Source organism: Onychomys torridus, chromosome 13 (assembly GCF_903995425.1).
Source record: "Onychomys torridus chromosome 13, mOncTor1.1, whole genome shotgun sequence".
Classification (NCBI taxonomy): domain Eukaryota; kingdom Metazoa; phylum Chordata; class Mammalia; order Rodentia; family Cricetidae; genus Onychomys; species Onychomys torridus.
The window spans coordinates 53,541,773-53,566,435 of record NC_050455.1 but is presented as its reverse complement, the minus strand read 5'-3'; the positions used below and the strand labels follow the sequence as shown (position 1 = coordinate 53,566,435).

At 44.9% G+C, this 24,663-nt stretch overlaps 1 protein-coding gene across 7 annotated transcripts in view; it reads right to left on the bottom strand.

The window, feature by feature from the left end:
- The window catches only part of Nedd4l (NEDD4 like E3 ubiquitin protein ligase), a 328,817-nt gene that overhangs the window by 5,263 nt on the left and 298,891 nt on the right, over nt 1-24,663 (bottom strand). For all 7 annotated transcript variants that reach the window (XM_036204597.1, XM_036204595.1, XM_036204596.1 and 4 more), the window contains 8 exons: nt 23,256-23,314; nt 17,967-18,032; nt 15,987-16,216; nt 13,619-13,740; nt 10,165-10,235; nt 8,905-9,000; nt 7,840-7,913; nt 5,061-5,121 (listed from right to left, as the gene is read on the bottom strand). In XM_036204597.1, the coding sequence (XP_036060490.1) occupies nt 5,061-5,121; nt 7,840-7,913; nt 8,905-9,000; nt 10,165-10,235; nt 13,619-13,740; nt 15,987-16,216; nt 17,967-18,032; nt 23,256-23,314 (779 nt within the window). The remainder of the gene's footprint in view (nt 1-5,060; nt 5,122-7,839; nt 7,914-8,904; nt 9,001-10,164; nt 10,236-13,618; nt 13,741-15,986; nt 16,217-17,966; nt 18,033-23,255; nt 23,315-24,663) is intronic.

Here is a 24,663-nt window from a genome sequence, read left to right as displayed (position 1 = left end):
CACTTGCACACTTTGTGAAACTCTGTGATACTAGGGATACTGTAGGCAGGTGGATTGCAAAAGCAATTCATGACACACTTTTGTGAGTCAGTATGTCCTAAAATGCACAGACCACAAATGTGGAAGAGACTCATTTAAAAATAGCTGTAGTCATGGGTGGAAGAGAGGAGGAGGCAGCATAAGCTAGCACAGAGAACGGACGGAACAGCAGCCAGGCTCCGTCCTGGGCTGTCATTACTTAGGGGGTGACCCAGGAAGAGATTCTAGACGCTGTGGTTCCTGAGGGCTGGGCGGGGCTTGTTGTAGAATATTACTTTACGGTGTGTTACATTTGTTTAGGCTGTGGAACATGTGTTTAATGATGCAAAGATGTGTTGCATTCTGTTATGTTGCATCTGTTTAACTCTGTGAAGCTGTGTGACTGTGCCTGTCTAAAACACCTGATTGGGCTAATAAAGAACTGAACAGCCAATAGCAAGGCAGGAGAAAGGATAGGCGGGACTGGCAGGCAGAGAGGATAAATAGGAGGAGAAAGAGAGGAAGGAACGAGAAAGGAAGAAGAAAGGACACCAGGGGTCAGCCATGGAGTGAAAGTAAGAGAGAGAGATTACAGAAGTAAGAAAAGGGAAAAAAAGCCCAGAGGCAAGAGGAAGACGGGTTAATTCAAATTACGGAAAGCTGGCCAGAAATAAGCCACGCTAAGGCTGGGCATTCATAAGACACAGTAAGTCTCTGTATGTATTTATTTGGGAGCTGGGTGGTGGGCCAAGAGCCAAAAGAGTAACAAAACAGCCCACGACAGGGGCTGGGCATCTGCTTCCCAGGACGTCTTCCTTAAATACAGTGCAAAAGGTACCACAGTCACGGTCACCCTCACATCTTATGTCCCCAGGCCCCGGCATGTATGCACTTCCTGCTGGGGGTTGGGGCGCTATCTTCATGATGTGCAGGCCACTGAGCTTAAGAGAACTGTTCCATGAGAGAGGATCCTGGAAATGACTATCATGGGGTTTGGCTTTTTCCTTCAAAATTTATTTGTGTGCATGCACGGGTGGGGAGTCAGAGGACAACCTGCAAGAGCTGGCTCTCTCCTTCTACCAGTGCCACTGGGGGTCTCAACTCCGGTGGTCAGACTTGGAGGTAACAATCATCTTTACTTGCTGAGCCACCTCACCAGCCCCCCTCGTTGTTTTTAAATAATGAATATTATCATTACTAAAAAGAAATTCATTTTTTGCCAACATGAAACACTTTATGGTTTTTAAAAAAAGTGGGGGGGGCTGGGAAACGTCCTCTGTGGTAGACTATTCATAAGAGAGGGAGTGGCGTCATTCCATCGTAGGGAGAAAAGTGGTATTGGGGTATCACATAAAAACACAGAGCATGAAAAGGGGTGTGTTGTAGCAGAAAACCCCAACATGGTGTACCAACATGGCTCTCGAATTACCACAGTGCCTGAGATATGGCTCCTGTCTGCTGGCAAGCCCCTGAGCAGCCAGTATGTTAAGTAGAACAAAAAAACAAAAAACAAACAAAAAACAACCTAATTAAAATGCTGCCACAGAGCAACCATCAGCATTCCAGAACCCTAGGAAGGTTGATGCAGGTCCTGGTCAGACAAACCCCCAAACTGCCACAAACTGCACACTTCGTTTACATGGCCCTGCAAATGGGCAGACCCAGCTGAGAGCCACATTCAGAGGATCCAGGTGTAGGTTAGCAGTTCAAAGGTTTGTTAGTATGGCCAAAAAAGGCTGAAGATCCCCAACAAAAGAGGTCCAGGTGGAAAAACCTCTAATCAGGTTACAGTGTGTTTAACAAGGTGTGTAGGCTTAAGAAAAGAAAAAGGAGCAATTCCCAGCATCCATATGGTGGCTCACAACCATCTGTAATGAGATCTGGCTCCCTCTTCTGTATGCATAATAAATAATAAAACTTTAAAGAAAAAGGAGCCGGGTGGTGGTGGCACACACCTGTAATCCCAGCACTCGGGAGGCAGAGGCAGGTGGATCTCTGAGTTTGAGGCCAGTGTGGTCTACCAAGTGAGTTCCAGGAAAGGAGCAAAGCTACACAGGGAAACCCTGTCTTGAAAAACCAAAAAAAAAAAAAAAAAAAGAAGAAGAAAAGGGTTTAGTCATAGAAAGAAATGAATAGTTTAAAAATAATAATAAAGCCTTTAAAGAGAGTAAATTTAAAAAAGCCATGTAAAATCAGAAATACACAGAAAGTCTGGATCCTGTATGTTGTGTTGATTTTGGATTGTTGTTGAGCAAACAGCAGCAGCTGACAGACAAGGGATTGTGAGCAGGACTGCAAAATTGAACCAATCTATACACTTTAGGGCTATCTTACCTTTAAAAAACAAGTAAATAAAAAGTATGTGTCAAACGGAAATCAAAAGTGCTTTGGAATTTTGTTCCCACAGGAGAGGAGAGGCTGTGGATTCCTTCAGGAATAATGTGGATCAGGTGTCATCAAGGGAGACCTCCTGAAACTTGTCAGGTGATATCTACCAGCAAAGGTTACTGCTAGTCTTCCCAGGACTTGGTCATTATCTAAAATTTTCCCAGGGATCCCTGGGGTGCCTTCGTCCACGGACAGCAGGAATCAGTATGGAGAAAACATCGTCCACATTCCCAAGTGGGGTGTGGGAGGCGTTTGGTTATTTGGTGGGTTATGGATGTTTATTATAATTTGTGGAAATATGTGAATGATAAGATAAAAGGTAGATTATTGAATCTACTTTAACTAAAAAATCAACTATTAATTTAAAATATTTTGTATTGGTATGGACTTTTGTATACTGATACAAATTTAAGGTCATTTTTGTTATAACAATGTACATATGTTCCTACTCTTGTTTAAAGGATTTTTGTATATTGATACAAATTTAAGGTTATTTTTGTTACAACATATTGTATGTATGTTTCTACTCTTGTTTAAGGTATTGTACCTATGCAGTTCATTTAAAAATGTAAGGTAAAGTCCTAGTGTTTGAAAGCTATTATAACGTATATAGGACAATCAAGAAACATAGGTCAGTAGTCATTTATAACAAGCAAAATTTTAGGTATGTTAGGTATGTTTTCTAGGTTAAATAGATATATTATAGATAGATGGTCTTCAAATGCTTCAAGGACCTACAGAATATGGCATTTAAAATGTTTTGTTAATGTAAAAGTTTTTTTATGACAATGAGACATCTGCTCTTGGCAGCACCAATTTACTCCAGAGAAGATGATGGGCACTGAATAAACTCCTCATGGAGTTTGCTTTCATTGTGGCAAGGTTAGCCACTGGGCAAAGAAACAGCTCTTGCCTTTGACTGCTGACATGTGCTGTGCAGACTGGACATGCAGGAGACAGAGGAAAAAGACTGTTGAACTTTGTCAAAACAAGGCAGGATAGTCCTTCAAAGTTCCTACTTCACTGAGAACTTTGCCAGATACTTTAGGCCTTCAGGCTGAAGAAGGATGCCCCAACACTGCAGAGGAACTTTGGGTGCCTGTCCAGGTAGCCAAATGTTTCTGTTGTCAAAGAATATTACATCTTTCTGGTTTTTTTTTTGTTTTGTTTTTTTTTGTTTGTTTGTTTTGTTTTTTTGAGACAGGGTTTCTCTGTATAGCTTTGCACCTTTCCTGGAACTCACTCTGTAGCCCAGGCTGGCCTTGAACTCACAGAGATCTGCCTGGCTCTGCCTCCTGAGTGCTGGGATTAAAGGCGTGCACCACTACCGCCTGGCATCTTTCTGGGTGTTAAATAGAGTTAAAGACTAAATAAAGGGTTTCAGTTTGCCTTAGTTAATGATAGAAAGTAAGTTAGGTATCAAACTTTGGATTCACTAAGATAGGATAGATAATGCATTAATTCTTTGAATATGCTAACTACAAATGGTCAGAATATTGTAAATGTAATTCCTACTTGATAATTGTTTTTGTTGTATGTAGTTTTACTATGTTAAAGTTAAAACCTTTATTTTTATTTAGACAAAAAGGAGAGAATGTTATAGAATATTTTAAGGTGTGTTACTTTTGTTTACATTGCATTTGTTTAACTCTGTGAAGCTGTGTTGGCTTTGCCTGTCTAAAACACCTGATGTCTTAATAAAGAATTGAATGGCCAATAGCGAGGCAGGAGAAAGGATAGGTGGGGCTGGCAGGCAGAGAGTATAAATAGAAGGAGAAATCTGGGAAGAAAAGACAGAGAAGCAGCCATAGAAGTAGGACTCCAGAGGCTAGTCACCCAGCTACACAGCAGGCCACAGAGTAAGAAAAGAAAGGTATATAAAAACAGAAAGGTAAAAGCCCAGAGGTAAAAGATAGATGGGATAATTTAAAAGTAAAGCTGGCTAGCAACAAGCCAAGCTAAGGCCAGGCATTCATAATGAAGAATGAGCCTCCCTGTGTGATTTATTTGGGAGCTGGGTGGTGGGCCCCAAAAGAGCCAAACAACAACAGGAGACTGTTGGAAGCTTAGTGTCACAAAGGGAAAGGCAGCGTGCCTGGGTTGGGTAAGGTCTGAACGAAGGGGCACTACTTGTGGAAGCACAGTAGCAGGCAGCTCTCTGGGTACTACTAGAACTTCAAGGCAATGGTTCCAGACCAGGTATGAAAAAAGTTCTGTTTAAACATAGCGGAAGCGCTAATGAGAGACGGCTCAGCTGCTGGCCATCCCGCCTGAGGACCCGAGTTCCATCCCTGGGACCCACACGGTGGACAGACCTCCAACTCCTTTAGACTTGTCCTCCAATCCTCACACATGTGCACACATACAAATCAATACATTCGAAACAAATATAGGTGGAAGCCAGGCGGTATCATCCTAGCACCCAGGAGGCTGAGGCAGGATGGCCGTCAGTTCCAGGCATCTCAAGCAAGCAACAATGGAGTCAAATCAGATTTAAAAACGGAGAAAGGCAAAGCAAGGGAACACGTAAAAAAACAAAAAAGGTGGTAGAGCATCATGGGACATTCCCACCTTGGGAAATGGCCAACAGGGTGAGCTGCCTGTGCTGGCCTTCAGCATGCTGTCTCCACCCTGACTCCATTCGCGGGGCTTACCTCCAAGAAGGCATTCATTTGCTTCTGGACCCTGTTCACAAATCTCCACTGGATGACTAAGCTGTGAGAAAAAAGGAAAATGCTTAGCCAGCTGGCACTCTGCAGTCACTGCTCTCGTTATACTTGGGCCTCCTGCTCTTGAGACAGGGTAAACAGAATCACAGATAACAGAAGGGCAAGGGGGTGGGGTGGGGCTGGATTTGGGGCATCTGCTGTGAATTGCTCTATTCCTTTAAAAGCCACCAGAGCATCCATGAGACGTCTATCTTCTCTCTGAGGCTGTCAAGAGCGTAACTGGTCTGCCGGGCTGCATCAAGCCTCAGTAGACCCAAGTGCTCCACAAATGGGACTTGGTGAAGAAAGAAGAAAAGGTGGGCTGGAGAGATGGTTCAGCTGTTAAGAGCACCAGCTGCTCTTCCAGAGGATCTGGGTTTGATTTCCAGAACCCAGATGGCAGTTCACATGTGGGTAACTGTAACTCTAGTCCAAGCGGATCTGACACCCTCTTCTTGTTTCCAAGGACACCAGCCACACATTATGATATACAGACCTACATTCAAAACACCCATACACATAAAAATAAACAAAAATCAAAGATCTGTTAAAAAAAAGTCATAGGATATGATCACACATATCTGCCCATTCACATGTATGTATAAATATGAACATGGGTTTAAGAGCAGTTTATCATATGCTAATATTGAAAAATAAAATTATTTTTGAGACAAAGTCTGCCTCCCAAGTGCTGAGGTTCAAGTTGTTGCTACCATATCTGGTCACTGATACTAATACTTTAGTATTAAAAGTTTAGAGATGAATGGTAGAATCTGAACATCACTGTAATTGTCCCTGAGACCGTGTTCAGTGTGAGCAATCCAGATGCTCACCTCATCTTCTAGGTGGCAACACCTCAGAGGAGCAGCCTGCAGCACACACTGCACACATAATAGGGGTACTGCAGGGCTAGGCTGCAATGGACTGCCCAGCAGCATCCTTCCAGTACCCCGGGCTCCACAGGGGCCAGTGAGCAGCGGGAGATTTCAATTCCACACAGCTGAGACCTTGCCTGACCTAGGCCCACATGATATATGTCAGAATCCCTTTGGCTTTGGCCATCCTGGGATGGATAATTAAAACAAAAACACTTTACAAAGAAGGCCAGTGGTGTCTGCCAGGTGGCATCTGATGAAACTGACCATGGTCAGAACAAGTGAACCTATCAATGTGCCCAGACGCCTACCACGGTAGCTGACTTCTAGTTTATTTGTTAAGTGCCATGAACTTTTACTGAAAAGTGACAAGCCAAACAAAACCAAACCATGGATAAAACTCCCAACATGAGCTTGATGCTTCTTCATCAAGGTTTCCCGAGTACAGCCCGCAAGGTTCCCCATTTCTTCCTGATTAGACAGCAGGTTTCCTTGACATCACACTAACATAGAAGACCCCAACCTGCCCTCTGAATTCACGCCCACCAACCTATTTCAGATGAGGAGAGCACTCAGCCTGTTGAAAGGGAGGAGCACAGGCTGCACCTGAACTCAGGGTGGGCTGAACCCACCGACCTACAGAAACCAGGGCCTGTGAACCAAGCATGCCTCTACGTCCCTCACTTCGGCCCAGGCCTAGGCTAGAGTGCATCTTGGAAGGGCCCAGAATTCTGTGTTGGATTCATGCTGCTAACCGAAGAGGAAGATATAACAGACTCAATTGAGAGTTCCTTCTGCCTGCTGTGGGCATCCAGTGTTAGTCAGGAGCAAGACTTCCAGAAGGACGCAACGATTTATTTCACAAAATGAGGCTGAAATTGAGTCAAGAGACAGCAACTGTCAGAACAACCCACTACGTCTGCTGCATTTTCCTGGGCTTCCAGGATGGACAAGGCAGGAGACAGAATATTTTAATTCAACCCCATGAGTGTCTGACATTCCCATGGCTGTAATTCTGAATTTCAGACAAGTCATCTATCCCTGAAGAACACTTTCCTCTTTACCATAATGCACACCCCTCTTGCAGCATTCCTCCAGGATAGTTGACTGAAACTGTGAGAGAAGGGAAATTTCCCTCCCACATTCGATTGCCCAGTAGGCCAAGCGAAAAAAAAAAAAAAAAAATAAAAATAAATTAAAAAAAAAAGAAAAAAAGGCTATTATTTAAACTGCAGAAGCCAGGCGTTGGTGGTGCACACCTTTAATCCTAGCACCTGGGGAGGTAGAGGCAGATGGATCTCTTGTGAGTTCAAGGCCAGCCTGGTCTACGGAGCAAGTTCCAAGATAGTCAGACCTATACAATAGAGAGAGACGCTGTCTCAAAAGTCAAAGCAAAGCAAAAACTGACAATAAGTTCGCATCTGTAGTATGCACGAGCAGTTCTGGGTAAGGACAACAACCGAATCAGCTATTTATTTGATTTCTTCAAGGTCAAAGTGACAGGGACTGAGGAGATGGCTCAGTTGTTTAACTGCTTGTGCCAACTGAAGGACCTGACTGTTGGTCCCCAACACCAATGTTACACACACACACACACACACACACACACACACACAAAAGCCAGGCACAGTGGTGTGCCCCTTTATGCATTAATGAACTCCAGGTTCACTGAGAGACCCTCTTTAAGAAAAAAAAAAATAGAATGAACACTGACTAAGGAAGATATCACTCCCCCACACATGCACACTTTCATCTACACAAATGAACATAACACACACACATGCGCGCACACGCACACACACACACACACACACACACACAAAGTAAATGTAATAAAAGTGCATACGTACTCAATATATTCTCTCTTGTTCTCATTCGTTACCATTATTTCTGACCCATTGGGCTTCAGATCCACTTGATAGGTCTGTGATTACAGAGGGAAAAAAAAAGCAATCAAAGACATGGAGTTATTTGACATATTATTATTGAATAACATCTTACTATAAAAGGAAAAGAAGCAGAGTTTGCTCAAAAACATTTTCCCAGTGATGGGCTCCGTGTGCAGGAGGGTGTCTAATGAACCTTTTTAACGGCTCCAAGATGCTAAGCATGGAAAGATGTTATCATTAAAGTAAATTATTTTATGGCTATTTGTGAGTTTAATTATTCTTCGTCCGTTAGCAACAATGAAGGGCAACATTTTCACGTGCTAGCCATTTATCAAGACATTAATCATGTTCAAGGAGAACATCCATCCATCACGGCCATAGAGATCCAAATGCCAGTCAACCACTGAGCCCAGAGATGTGAATTCTGGGTCCCCTCTGTCAGACGGCAGAGAGAGCACACCCAGCTGCCTGAGGAGGCATTTTATTCCCCTTTCCTGGAGCTTCCAGATGCCAGTGGCAGCGTCTCAGTTAGTGGGCACCTTGGCACCCCCCACTTCCCATTTCACGGAGCTATCAGTCTCCAGGGATGAAGATTAGAACTCTTGCAGGGTCCAACATGGGACCCATGACACTGTTGCCATTGCTACTTCTTTCAATTGGGCACAAGCCTCAGCTGAAGGAGTGTGCCAGAGGGCACATCCAAGTTCCCAGGATGCTAAAGCTGTACTCTGTGGATGTAACTCCCGGGCAGTCCCATACTCTCACTTTTCTGATGTTTGCATCCCTCCATTCTCCAACCTTCCCGTCTTCAAACACCACCGCACTGTACATCACAGGGCTGGCGGCTCAGACACACAGGCAGCCGAGCACTGAGGAAGCAGGATGGAAGGCTTTTCCAGATCATACCTAGTCCCGGCTAATAATAAGCCGAATGTTGATGTGGCTGTTTAGCGGTCTAGCCATGCTGTGCTACAGCCTACAGCAAAGGAAACATGTTGAAGAGCCATGGGAGCTGGCCCCACGTACCTGCCCGAAGTTCTCTTCATCTATGCAGAACATGAGGTCAAGTTCCGTGGGGTCATTTTCTAAGATCCATTTCAAAGAGTTGTAGTACTCGCTGTCCTACAGGATTGACACAGAGAGGAGAGGAGAGCATTTATTTTCAAAACACAAACCTGTCTGGCTCTCTTGCTATTAAACTCACCCTCGCATAATTCCATGCATAGATGCCCAAGGGTGGCACTGTTCACCACAGTGTCAGGGAGCCTGCTCTACCAAAACCGCTTCTCCTTTATTTAAAGATTTACTTTGTGTCTGTGTGAGCATGCACATGTGTTCAGATGCCCCTGGGGGCCAGATCCTCTGGAGCTGGAGCTACAGGCAGTCAGTTGTGAGCCACACTAGGAACCGAACTCCGGTCCTCTGCAAGAACAGCACACACTCTTCACCACTGAGCCATTTCTCCAGCCCCATCTCCCCACTAATTTAAAACACAAGACCTCTGGACAGTGACAGTATTTTTGACTTCGCCCTGCTCTCTATGGCTAATGGCACCTGCTTGGGAGGGCAGTTAGCAGCATAATGAGACAATTCAGGTATCCCCCCCTCCCTGCACACCCCCCCCCTTGTTTGGTATCCCCACAGTGGTCTCCAACTCCTCTTCCTGACTCAGGAAAAGAAGGGCATGTTTTGTTTTTGAAAAAAATCTTTCCTATCCAAGTATGGTCAGCCCAAGTAAGGCCTAAGCACCGAGCACGGTCAGCCCAGGTAAGCAGTCAGCACCACGCCATGTGGCCACCACTTTCTGGAAGGCCTGTCTTAACTACTCAAGCCCTACTCTCCCATTCATTCTGTAACTGTAACTTATTCCACTGTGTCAAGATGATCACGTCTAGATGACTACTGTTTTGGCCTCACCTCCACCACTTAGTTCCATGAAGGCAGAAAAGAGAAGGCGGGATCTTTTAACATTTCAGGTGGACAATGAGGCTACATCAGGGTTTCAGACGTCCCTTGGGTTTAATTTGCTCATCCAGTCTCAGCTGGTTAAGCAGTGGGAACTGGGACTTACCCACCTAAGGGCCATGGCTTTCGGAAATCAACCATAATTTGCTTATTACAGAGATCAGCGAGATCAATTAGCTTTCAGGCAAGCAATTCCTCCCTGTAGTTCATGCGGAGTGACTGTACCTATAACAACTACTGAGACTGCAAATATGGTTTCTGACATGCGTCTGTAAGGGGCAAATGGCCTGTGATGGCTATATGATGGCTGCTTTTACTCACCACAGACTCCATGTCGTTCAGAGTTATCTGCTTCCCCAACATCATCTTGTAGAATGGTCGGATGAAGAATCCTGAAATATGTACGGCAAAAGCTTGGTTAAGTTTTAAGCCCTGGACACTGCTATGCAGTCTAGGAAGGAAATCAAAGAGTAAACTGCTTTCCATATACATGGGAGGTCATGACTGAATGATCAAGGACCGTCTACCAGAGTAATCCATGAGCAAGTGAGGAGGGCGCACTGGTTCGTTTTAATTGTTAACCCGAGACAATCTAGAATCACCCAGGAAGGCATGCTCTGTGAAGAATGACCTAGATCAGTTTAGTCTGTTGACTGCTGCAGGAAGATCTAGCCCAGTGCATGAGGCGTCATTTCCTAGGAAGGGGTCCTGATCAGTCTAAGAAAGATGTGCTTATTATTCCTTTTGCTCTTCACTGTGGATGCGCTGTGTCGAGCTGCTTGAGTTCCCGCCTTGACTTCCCCTAAATGATGGGACTGTAACTTGGAACCATAAGCTGAATTAACTTCTCATCCCCCCACACTGATTTCTGTAAGGGTACTTTACCATGGCAACAGGAATGAACTGGGACAAGGGGCCTAGGAAGCAGTGGAGTGGTGTGGAGGATGGCTGTACTTGGAGATGGTTTAAGCAGTAGAAGACAATGGCTTCCAGGAGACAACAAACAAGCCCTGGGCCAAGCAGAAGCGTGTGATGCCACCAAGGCTTGGAAGAAGAACAGGTGTCAGCAGAGGGCTGTTATGTGAGTATAGTGTTTCAGGGAGGCTGGGCCAGAAAGGAGACTTCTCCTGGGGCAGGGCTGAGTCAATGAGCCCAGGCAGGCTCTGCCTGCATCTCAGTGCCAGTTCCTGGACACTGCTGTTGACAGAGGTCCCCTGTGCAGGTTGTGCAATGGTCCACGAGGGCTGCCGAGGGCACAGGAAGCCATGGCAGAGAAGACTCCCTGACCAGGTAGATGTCTTCCTGGGAACCCATCCACAGGAAGGCTGTACCTTGGCCTCTAGATGTGGGGCCCCAGGGCCCTGTGGCACAAGCAGCTTCATTTTGGCTCAGTGTAGTCCCCCAGGGCCATAGACAACACACTTTCATGTCTAGTGAAGTAAAAACATGACACTGACCACAGGGGCAGGTGGGCTGTGAGTGCTCCGCCAACGGGGCATTCATGTGCTGAGAAACTGAAGACCTGTGGATCCCTGACATATGCATGATCCCCTTGAGGGAACCAGCCCAGTCACCTTAGGTCCCCATGCACCCTTGGCTCTTGCCATTTTTCCCTCTGCAGGGCTGAGTGCTGGCCAGCACAGGTTCTGACAAAATGCACCTGGCTTCTGATCTTCCAGGACACTCAGCCCCAAGGTAGAGAGTGCGTCTGTGCCTCCTCCTGCCAATGTGCAGCTGGGCGGCCATCACTGCTGTTTGTCTGTCTTTTTCTCCCTTAAATATGAGGTCACTGGGGTCAGAACCATGTTTTATACTTCTCTATATTCCCCTCACAGGAATTCAGTGTTTTCTTGCTTGGCGGACGATTAATGAGCTGACTTTCTCAGAAGGTAGAGGGGTAAACAGGTTGACATAAGCAAAGGAGGGACCTGGAGTAAAAAATGAGCTGTATGCACACATGGGCAGAGTCATAAAAGTGCTTACTGTATACATGGACAGAGTCAGAAAGGAGCACTTACTGTATTCATACACACATGGACAGAGTTAGAAAGGAGCACTTACTGTATACATACACACATGGACAGTCAGAAAGGAGCACTTACTGTATACACACACACATGGACAGGGTCAGAAAGGAGCACTTACTGTATACACACACACATGGACAGGGTCAGAAAGGAGCACTTACTGTATACATACACGCATGGACAGTCAGAAAGGAGCACTTATTGTATACATACACACATGGACAGGGTCAGAAAGGAGCACTTACTGTATACATACACACATGGACAGAGTCAGAAAGGAGCACTTATTGTATACATACACACATGGACAGGGTCAGAAAGGAGCACTTACTGTATACATACACGCATGGACAGTCAGAAAGGAGCACTTACTGTATACACACACACATGGACAGGGTCAGAAAGGAGCACTTACTGTATACACACACACATGGACAGGGTCAGAAAGGAGTACTTACTGTATACACACACACACATGGACAGGGTCAGAAAGGAGCACTTACTGTATACATACACGCATGGACAGTCAGAAAGGAGCACTTACTGTATACACACACACATGGACAGGGTCAGAAAGGAGCACTTACTGTATACACACATGGACAGGGTCAGAAAGGTGCACTTACTGTATACACACACACATGGACAGGGTCAGAAAGGAGCACTTACTGTATACACACATGGACAGGGTCAGAAAGGAGCACTTACTGTATACATACACGCATGGACAGTCAGAAAGGAGCACTTACTGTATACACACATGGACAGAAAATCAGAAGCAAGTATCAGCTGTACACACACTTGAACAGTGCATCATCACACAGTAGCACGCACCTTATGCATACAGGGACAGATAAAGTAAGAAACAGTGTCCACAAAATCAAATATTGATACCAGAGTCACAATTAGCTAGCCATTAGTAGTACAAAGATATTGAAAGCAAAGTTTGGTGGGTCCATCACTTATTTACTGGGCAAGCAGCCAAACGCCCTTGCCACAGCCCTCTCTACCGTCACCACTTTATACCCAAGTCTGAAATTTCCCACGGTTTTTTTGCTCACTCATGATTTCTCTAGTGCTCTCTTATGTAAGGGGACTACTTTTGAGACCACCAAGTCCATAAGAGACCTGCATGACAGGCTTCAGGATATTCAGGCGGGGCTTTCAGTCCTGACTTCTCACGCCCCGGAGTTCCTGTATATTTCCTCTCAAGAAGGACACAGCTAATTTGCTCCATTTACTGCAGAGGACACTCTAGGGTTAAGGCTTTAGCTGAGTGATAACATCACTTTGAAGTCCTTAAAAACTGATTTGGGAACAAATGGAGCAATGGCAAGCTGCTGATGGATTAGATCATTGATTTAACTTTTCAATTAAATTTTCCATCTGTCACCGAATCTAGCTCTCACTAGAGGAAAGGTGTCCTGAAAAGAAAGCATGGAGTGGCTTGTGCCTCAGACTTCACAGTTACAAAGAGTAAGTATATGTGGATGCCCTGTCTTCGGTGCGTGAGACGGTACCAGAAGAGACTGTTAGAGAAAAGCTGGGAAGCCACACACTGTCGGCTGGGGCTCTGAGAGAATGTGCAAGGCCCTGGGTTCAATCTCTAGTGAGAAAAAAATAAAAACAGCTACAGAGAACCAGCGAAGCTCCTACTCATCATCCACAGGTAGGCTAAGACCCCAGACTGCAGAAAGACAAACAGGTCTGCCTTGCTTTTACTACCACAAGCCTCTGCAGTAACTCACCATCTAAGAGTTTCCCATGAAACACTGCCAAGCCGGCCACTCTTCCAATGAAAGTGAAGTAGGACAAATGGTCTTCATTGCAGAGGCCTGAGTTGGGATTGATCTGCAGTGTGTAGTTGTCCCTTTGTGGAGGAAAAGAGAAAAGAAGTCCAATCACACTTGAAAGAAAGAAATCCGAGAGGTGAATTTTCCTTTGCCACCCGTCACCCCATGTTACAGTGCACTGTAACATCTGTCACCCCATTTTAGAGTGCACTGCACATTCATCACCCCATTTTACAGTGCATTGAAACACTATCACCCCATTTTACAGTGCACTGCCCATTCACCACCCCATGTTACAGTGCTCTGTAACATCTGTCACCCCATTTTACAGTGCACTGCACATTCATCACCCCATTTTACAGTGCACTGCCCATTCACCACCCCATTTTACAGTGCACTGTAACATCTGTCACCCCATTTTACAGTGCACTGTACATTCATCACCCCATTTTACAGTGCACTGAAACACTATCACCCCATTTTACAGTGCACTGCCCATTCACCACCCCATTTTACAGTGCACTGTAACATCTGTCACCCCATTTTACAGTGCACTGCACATTCATCACCCCATTTTACAGTGCACTGCCCATTCACCACCCCATTTTACAGTGCATTGAAACACTATCACCCCATTTTACAGTGCACTTGCACACCTTTGGGACTTTGTGCGACTGATATGAGCTGGGGGATGTAACCCATCAATCACAGACCCTTTTCTGTAACTGACAGTTACAGTTACGGGTTCCTGGAGCAGGTTGCCTAATTCTTATGTATAGAAATGCCAATTTCAGGAGCCCAGGGTGATAGCTCAGTCATAAAGCACTTGCCTTGCAAACATGCAGGCTTCAGTTTGATCCCCGGAATACACATTTAAAAAAAGGTGTGGTGACTCATGCTTGTAAGTCTCAGGATTTAGGAGGCTGAAACAGATGGAACCCTGGGGAACTTTCTGGCTGCCTACCTACTTGGAAAGTTCCAGGCCAGTGAGAGACTGTCTTAAAAAGCAAAGTGAGGATACCTGAGGCTGTCTTTTGCATACACACATGTATACATGTGCACTAATACAGGTCAACACACACACACACACACACACACACACACACACACACACACACACACACGCCAATTTCAAACAAGTCAAGCAGACATCCTGAGAAGCTAAGAACGCTCACAGTGTAGGAGGGTGTGCAGAGATCCTCAAGGACACAAGCTCTGTAGACGGTTTCTGTGATCAAAAAAGGTTGATTCCTCTGAGAGGCTTTTGATTTGGGGTACTCCCTACAGGTCCAACTCTCGGTGGTTAAGTGATCTCAAGAGCACTGGGAGAAGAACTCGGCCGTCTCAACAATGTGAACCCCAGGACACACCCCACAGCCCCCTTTGGACTCGCAATTATGAGGAAAAGGAGTTTCTAACTGGGCGGTGCAGACCGATTTTTCCAGGCGTGACCTCGGAGATGTAGGGAGAGGGAAGGACCTCGGCTGCTACCCTGCTTTCTACCTCGGTGGTGTTGCCAGCTTTCTATAGTGGATTCTCACAAGTCTCACTACCAACCTAGGCAATTTCTGGCTAGATCAACTGAAGACTGTCCTGAGATAGCCTTCCAAACGTGATAAAGGTACCAGAAAGAAGATGTAGGAGAAGCCACACGCACTGCAGTCCATACTGGAACAATGCTACATAAACACCTCTTTTGCCAAGATCAACTGTTCTATTGGGAGTTCAGGATCAGCCTCAAGCTCTTGAGCATTCTCAGCCTGGAGAAAATAGGAGCCAAATGTTTGCTGAGAAAACAACTCGATCTGCCTCAGTTCCCTTGCCAGGAAACGATGAAATCCTAATGCAAGGCACAGCCTGGTTCTTCTATTATAGGACCAGGGTAATGTCTTTTGTTTGCCAAGCATGGGTCTTCAATGCCCTCATAATTTGCCTTTTAAGTAGTGAGACTTCAGAAACAACCCTTGTTCATGCAGCTCTCTGACGGCTGACATGGAGAAGGCCTCCCTTCAATTAGAATAATATTTCAAATAAAAGATGCCCTGATCCCCCTGTAATTACCTAACACATTTTCAGTTTCAGTTCTGTGAGCCCAAGTGACAGGAGAAGAACAACCACTCACAGGTGTTCATGGTGTTGGCACCTCACCATGTTGGATCAGAACTTGCTTTTAGACTTGTAAGGGTGGCAGGGGTTGGGAGGGACTGGAATCTCAAAGAGGGGAGTTACTTGTCTTTTAACTGTGGTTTACATTCATTAAGAAGAAAGCTATTACCAGCGATGGGGGAGGGGCATACACTGTAAACGTCATCCATGTACTTACGTGGCAGAGTACTCAAAGAGGCCGTAGTAGGGGTTGAACATTTCTTTGGACAGTAAGAAGAACCACTCCCTGGCCACGCCCCCATAGTCCAGGCCTTTCTCTGATTCAAACTCAATCCACAGTCTAGCCTTTAGGACATCGGGTCTTTTCACAGACATGATCCTCCGATAGGACTCTTCAAATATGTTGTTTCTGTGAAGTTTCATTTCAAACCTGTTTGGGATATCAGCCTAGATGAAAAGATGAAAAGAGAAGCTCATGATCATACAGTACACACACACGCACGCACGCACGCACGCACGCACGCACGCACGCACATACCCTTCCTCCCTCCCTGGGAAAATAACAAAAAGGCAGAAATGATGACAGTTTCAGATAAATGTGCAGTGACCACTGGCTCCACTGAGAGTCTCTCCTTTATGGGTCTGTCCTCACACAGATGGAGAATCTCACTGTGTCAAGTTGGGACACACAGAAGCATCCATTCACAGCTGCTCAGGCCGAGCCAGCCACATATCTTCAGGAGAATATCTGCTGAGCCTAGAAACTCATCCTTATCACTATGTGGACATGGGTACTTCACCCACAGGCATCTCCGTATATTGGTTCGGTCAAAAGAAAGACTTAATCCCAGGTAATTAAACCTTTAAGTAATAACTTGCAGGCAAGCTGGAACTAATGCCTGGTAGAAACTGCAGCTGGGAAATGCAAGCCACAATGCCTGCAAGTTCACTGTGCTGTCATTGGGAAGTAGGACCCCCAACCTACTAAGTTTGGGAGAGGCACCCCTAAACCCAAAGTTGACTGAATGATACCCAGCCCTTAAGTCAGGTGTGCAAACAGCCTTCTGGAAGGATGAAGTCCAGGCTAGCCTCGTCCTAGATGGGCAGCAGCATGGAGCTCTTTGTCACAGGAGGACACACAGATATCTCACAAAGAAACACTACTGTATGTCCCAACGTGAGCGTCAAGGGCAAAGAGTCTCCAGTTATAAATGAAGAGCCTGAGTCACAACTGTGGGACAGAGGATACATTCTCTGACTGAGAGCAGAAGCTGTCAGTACACATCTTTACCACAGGACAATGCTCAGAACTGGATATCAACTAGGGGGAGCAGAGATGGGGAGGCAGCCTCAGGTAAAGGAGGAGTTATGCTGGGGTTCACACCGAGAGGCATCAAGTTTCTGAGCAAACGGAAGCGCAGAACTAAGGTCCATCCCAGAGAGGTAAGGGGCACAGAAGACAGGAAGTTGGCAGCGAAAAGACATGCCAATAGGAAACACAGTACCAACTTAGGGCTGAGTGTAAAAATCCACAGGGTCTCTTGTAAAACTGTTTGGGAGAATTGTGGAAAAAGAAAAAAAGAAAAAAAAGAAACACACTTGGACTCATCACTACCGAGTATTATTATATGTTGTAAACTTCATGTTAAAATATCCATGTTAGAGAGTTAAAATTGCACCCCTGAATATAGAGATGTAACTCTGAAGCTGGCGGTGGTGGCGCACGCCTTTAATCCCAGCACTCAGGAGGCAGAGGCAGGTGGATCTCTGTGAGTTCAAGGCCAGCCTGGGCTACAGAGTGAGTTCCAGGACAGGCTCCAAAGCTACACAGAGAAACCCTGTCTCAAAAACAAAACAAAACAAAAAAACAAAACAACAACAAAAAAAGAGATGTAACTCTGGTTTTCCCAGATTTGACTTTGGTCTCAACTTATTTTCTCTTCCATAAGAACCATATGTCTTTTTATGTCTTGCATACACAACTGCCCTTCAGGTGATGTGATAAGTGATACTGAATTCATCTTCCCTTATCATTTCTGTTAAAAAGAAGATTCAGATAGAAGATCTGGGTGGACCAATGGACAGTGAAAAAGGAAAGTGTACATAGACAAGTCACAAACAGGCTAATTTCAATGAGGTAACTTTGGTGACAGGAACACAGTAAAACACAGAGCTTTTCGAAGAATTGATTACTCACAGGTTTCTTTAATTTCTTCCTAAAGTAGTCATATTTCTGCTTAAATTCTCTGGAGTAAGGAACAGCCTGCGAGAGAGATTCATACACACAGATAATGTAAACATATGCCTGAAATTCTATGTATAGTGAGCCAATGCTGGCAGAGTTTCATGAATTGCAAACTTTAAATACTCATTTTCTATAGAAAATCTGCATAATGTCTACACAGGGAAGGGGGAAAAGTCTTAGAAATGATGAGGGCTAATCGGCACAACTAGACCGATGGCCAAGGAATCTCAGGACCACACTGCACAAACCAGTGTGTTTTCTATATGAATTTTGCCAGAGTATGAGTCAGGGTAACACACAGAGATACACAGATACAGAGCATCTTTTATAATCATATCATTTGTCTGTCCTAGAGTTAAGCATCGTTGGCTATGGCACTTGAACATACAACCCCAAATGATACATAGTTGTCATTTAAAAAGTCTTTGTGGGAAGCCATGCATGGTACTCATTATTACTAATTCATTACTCACGAGGCAGAGGCAGGATGATGGTGAGTTCAAGACCATCCTGGACTATATATCAAGATGCTGTCTCAAAACATCAAGCAATGGGGGCGTAACTCAGTGGCAAAGAGTGTGCTTAAGAAGTGCCAGGCCCTGGGCTCCAAAACCAGGCTCCTAGTACTACAAAACCAACCCAAAAGAACGTATACAGAAATACCATAAACAGAAAGGACAGCAGACTGCTATCTGGGTCGGGGGGTGGGAATTTTGAGTAAATATCATTCTGGAAAGTATTTAAATTGAGGAGTCACAAGTTTTTTTTCCTGGTGTTCTGGTTGGTTTTGACTGTCCACTTGAGTAACTGCCTAAATCAGATTGGTCTATGTCTGCCTAGGGATTGTCTTGATTGTCAGTTTCTCTAAGAGGGCCTAGCCCACCGTAGGCAACGCCATTCCCAGGGAAGGTGATTCTGGGGTGTACAGGAAAACCAGCTAAGCAAAACAGCATCCCTCACCGTTGGAAGTAACGCTGTATGGAGCAGCAAGCAGGCCCGCCTCCAAGTTCTCATTTGACAGACTGTTACCTGAACTGTAAGCTTCCCCAGGGGGCTTTGGGTCATTTATCAGTAACCGAAATCAAAGTAGGGCCTAGGTAAGAATTCCCTTAAACCTGAACATCTTCTCTGGGAAGCACAGATCACTCCATTGGGGAGTGGGGAGTGGGTGGGCTCAAGGTTTTAGTCAGATACAACTATCCAAAACTCTGATAGCCTAGCTAGGGGGCACCTGAGAGGCTGAGGCACTGATCATGAATTTGAGACCAGCCTGGGCCACAGCAAGACCCTGTTTCAAAAGCAAACAACACATGGAAAGATCTAGGATGCCTTGTGGCAAAGTAGTATTTGAATGTGGGTACTCTAATCACTTTTATATGCTATATTATGAAGTATTTTAGTCAGGCCACTGCCTGGAGGTTGACTGAAAAGGTTTGTGTGTGTGTGTGTGTGTGTGTGTGTGTGTGTGTGTGTCTGTGTGTATGAACCATATGAACAGTGACATATCAGCAACTGCGTCAGTCAGAGCGCCACTCACTGTGTTCTAGCAAATTTATTAACTCGGGCGGTGAGATCTATGTTGGTATCGTTTGGGGCTAATAACATATACCAACCCTCAGCAAAGAATTCCTGGACTCAAGCACCTTGTTATTCTTGGTCTTGACCATGATGAGACAGAATGAAGAATAAAACCTTTGTCCTTTGCCTTCTGTTTTCAGGCATGAACCTCCCTGCCCCCCTCCCGGCAAATAAAGACCCCCATTCTTTATAGAAAAGTTCATGTCATTTATTTTGAATACAAGAGCAAAGAAGACATCTATTCTTATACTGTGTATGCTCAAGAACGTCCTATAGGTAATTCACACGGCCTATGGTCTGTCTGTCTGTCTGTAGGCCTGTCTTGCTGTGGGTTTCTACTGAGCCTGAGAGCTGACCATATTTCCCCATGCATTTCAGGCAGAGTTGTATCTAATGAAATTGTATATGAGTTCTGACACTTGCTAATACCTAGACAGCCACCAGCACAGAACAAAGACATAGGGTTCTGATATAAACTAAGATGACATACATCATGGCCTTCATTTCATTGGCGTTATGTCCCGTCACAAATGTCATTTTCTTTGCATCCCTTACGTGCTGACCTCTCTGGTGGCTTGCTTGTTCACCCATCAGCAAATATTCTCTCTGCCTAGCCCTTTAAGTGCTTAAAAAAAAAAAAAAAAAAAAAAAGACTGAACACAAAACAAAGTCCTTCCCTAGTTCCTTCCTGGAGACGCTGGTGGAGGGTCACAGTAGTAAGGAAGCAGTTCACTAGAAAGCCAAGGCAGGGCATCAGCCTGGCTATCCATCAAAAGACAAACGATAACGGAAGCATGGGCTACACACAATTGTATCCATCCATAAAGAAGGACGAGATTATGTCGTACGGATGGAGTCAGAAGTCATGGAAAAATGAAGTCAGTCAGACTCAGAATGACAGGTATCACATTTTCTCTTACAGACAGAGTCTAGATTTAAAAAAAAAAAAATCCATGATAATAGAAGGGGGATTATCTGGTAACTGGGAAAAGATCAGCAGTAAGGGGTTAAGTGGGTGTGACTGAAGCACATCATATATATTCATATATAGGATGCATGAAATCTATGTATGTATGAAAACGTCATTATGAGGACTACTACTTTGGACTCTGAATACATGCTAGTAAACAGGGGGGAGACAAGAAGTGAACAGATGAGGTGGTGGGTGTTAAGAAGAAGAAACCTGATGGAGTTTGGGGGGTTATTTCATGGGAGCCTAGGGGAGGCCACTCTGAGGAACCTCCCGGCAGAAAGATGGAGGGGACAGATGGGGAACAGAGAGCCCGAGGAGGAAAAGCATTATCTGTACTGTCGGTCAAGATTAACTGTGACTAAAATCGGGGGGACCCTCCCCCAGTTTTCTCATGCCAACTTAGACAGATCCATTACCTTGTCTCTAAGTAACTTCCCTCAGCTCTGTAAAAGAATCTGGCTTGGAGCATGGCCTCCCCTACCATATGGTCACCCCATTTAAATTCTTTTCATATATGTGTATGTTTTAGGACGCTTCCACAGTAGCAGGTTTCCATATGGTTTTTCAAAGATTCTTTAGTGTTAGTGGTCCCCTCCTCACATTCCCCCCTTTACCCTGCTCTTCCATCCCCTCCCCATCTATCCCATTTTAGTTTTCCCTTTATCTCTTTGTAACAATAAATTCTATTCCCCTTTCCTTGTGAGATCTGCTCTTCTCATTCCCTGACTAGGCATCTAACTTCTATGAGTATTTAGATTGAACACACACACTGAAAGCTTAAAAGCTAACACCCACACATAAAATTCCATGCAATCTTTGTGTTGGGGGGTCTGGGTTACCTCACTCAGGATGCATGTTTCTAGCTTCATTCATTTACTGACAGATTTTATTTTTCTTAACAGCTAGGTAATACTTCACTGTGTAAATGTACCACATTTTCATTATCCATTCATCAGCTGATGGACAGGTAGGCCTTTCCCAATTTCTGGCTACTGGGAATAGAGTGGTAATGAACATGGGTGAGCAAGTGCCTCTGTAGTACGATGTAGAGCCCTTCGGGTGTAGAGCTCAAGTCCAGGTGGATCTTGAGGTAGGTTGAGTCTCAGCTTCCTGAGGGACCCCCACACTGGTTGCACAGCAACTGTACAGCAATGAGTGTTCCCCCCTTTTCTCACCAGCACGAGCTGGCATTTGCTGTACTCATCTTGGCCACCCTTACTACGGATAGATGAAATCTCAAATTCGTTTTCATTTGCACTTCGCTGACAGCTAAGGATGTCGAGCATTTCTGTAAGTGTTTCTCAGCCATGTGTGTTTCATCTGCTGAGCTCTCTCTCTGTTTAGTTCTGTGCTCCAACTTTCAAATGGAGTTACTTGTTTTCAGACCAAGTAAAACCTAGTATTCCTAGTGCTAGGAATAGGTGATATCTTGTTGAGACACTATCCAAAGGGGTCTCATGGACAGCGACCCCTGCTCCAAGCCCCCAATAGCCAACAACAACAACAACAAAACATCACAGACTATTGTGACTTTTTACATGTGCATGGGAGAAAATTATGTTCTTAGAATGAGGATAATGTATTATCCACTGAAGAAATCATATCACCTCCAACCCCCAGCAACCATTAACTGCCAATAATTCCTCGGGGAAAGGAGGGTCCTCATGAGCACCTCCTCTGTCGATGAAGACATACTGATGGGACAAAACTTGCACAGGAGTGCTCTTGAATTATTTTAATAAGAACCCCAAATTGGCCATCTCCTGTTGGTCCCAGTGAATATCCTGTATCTATCTCCCCAATTTATCTCCCAGTACTTGTAGCTCACTGGCAAACCCCACCATGTACTCCCTGCTGATGAGTGTGTCCCTGTAAGCAGGGCTTAGGATTTCCCCTCTGCCCATGAATACAGCATGCTGAGAAATTTTAGGGGCATCCTACCCCTAAGTATGACATTTTCTAGCCAACACATATGAACAGTACTAGGACAAAGTCAGTGAGTCCGCAGAGCTGAGGATGCAGGATCCACAGCTTTGAAATTCTTCTCAACAGGTTTTTAAAGGTGGAATAGACTAGAGTTGGTTAGCATGCATTCATTATCCTTGTCCCAAAACAAATGACAACATCCTATAAATAAATACAGGACTTGTTTTGCAGCCTATAAAAAGGAATGCCTCTCCTCCCTCTCTCTCTTTTTTCCGAGCCAGGATTTCCTCTGTATATCCTTGGCTATCCTGGAACTCACTCTGTAGACCAGGCTGACTCTGCCTTCCAAGTGCTAGGATTAAAGGCATGCACCACCACCGCCTGGCTGAGTGACTCTTAAGGAGCCAGTCCCCACCTTTGGGTACAAGGTGTCTGTTTCCTTTCTTCCGAGTGACTTTCTTTCTCCTAACTCTCAGGCTTAAGCCTATATTAAAATACTCTCCACTAAACTCTGCTTTACTGTTAAAAAACAGGAGAAAACCCCAATTATACATTAAGACCATCCCTTTACAAAGGACCGGGAAGAAAATGTTTCAAGCCCATGCAACTGTACCCCATCTGGAAAACTCACTGACGAGACAGGATGAATCTTAAACCACTCAACGTCACCAGTCTCTTGACATCACAGTAATGAGTAATACACGAAGGGTGTGTTATATGCAGTCACAAGCTCGTACAAAGGGGAGGAACATGAGAATACTGACCGGACCAGTGATGGCTGGGTTCTGTAGTCTTGGATCTTCCCACTGAGTAATTTTGCTATCTGAAAACATTGAAAACGTCAGGGCATTAATTCTAATTCCTTTTGCCTACAGATTGTTTAAGAAAGAATTTCCTTCTCCAAAGTCCATCCAGCCCCTTTGCCTTGACCCCAGGGAGGGTTTAGTATTTGGGGGTTAGAAGGTAACACTGCTGTACATGGCAAACATATGTATGATTAGTTAAAAATAATACAAAAATGCACAACAAGTCAAACCATGTCTTTGCAATTTTTTTTTTTGTGGCAAAGAGCAGTTTGGTAAATCTTCAATTATAAACCCCTTTATTCGCAAGGGTTTATAACTTGATCTTGATTTCCAAAAGGCAGAAGAAGTTTTAGTTCTCTAGGAAGTTAACACACATACACATTTTTTTTTCTCATTTCAAATACTTCTTAAAATCTGCTTATGATGTTGAAAAATGGCTTTCAAGCAGGGACTCTACATTGAACAAATGAATAATCCACCCCATGCACCACACACACACACACACACACACACACACACACACACACACACACCACACATGGGCGCACACGCTCACATACTCACAGACATGCAACACACACACACACACACACACACACACACACACACACACACACACATACACCTGAAGCGGCGGAGGTGGTGTCTGGTGTCTCTCTCCCTCTCTCTCTCTCTCTCTCTCTCTCTCTCTCTCTCTCTCTCTCACACACACACACACACACACACACACACACACACACACACACACACACAAAACGAGACACAGCTGAGCAAGATCCCAGAGAAAGGGTTCTCTCGCAACCTGGCTGGGCAGGAGGCAGTTTCCTTTCTTCCAAGAGAGTGGGTGTGACCCAAACTGCTTTTCACCAGCCACACCACCACTTGCCCAGGCATAGAGCAACTGCCTGGGTCCTGTGGGGTTTCACCTGCGCATGATTAAAAGGCTTCAGAGAGGCCTGTGTGTGTGTGTGGGTGTGGGGGCACCAGGTGAAGCTCTGGGGTTCTCAGATGAAAAAAGATATGGCGTATGGCGAGGGCAGGTTGGGGTACAACAAGTACTTCTAAGTTGAAAAGAGAAAAAGGGGGGATTATTTCTCTGGAAACTCACCCTGTTCATTCTTAGCCCGTGGGTGAGCTTAGGGCAATGCACAGACTCAACTTTAACAGGCACCTCAGCTAATTTACATACCCTGATGTTATTAACTTCACAAAAGCAGAGGCATGGCTAAAAGAAATGCTCCAGGCTGATTTTGATGAAAGCAGATGCTAATACACGTGCAAATGTCATGATGAAACACATCATTCTGTGTACTGAATACATACTGGTGATAAAAGTGGTCTACATAAGGAAACAAAACCCTAAGAC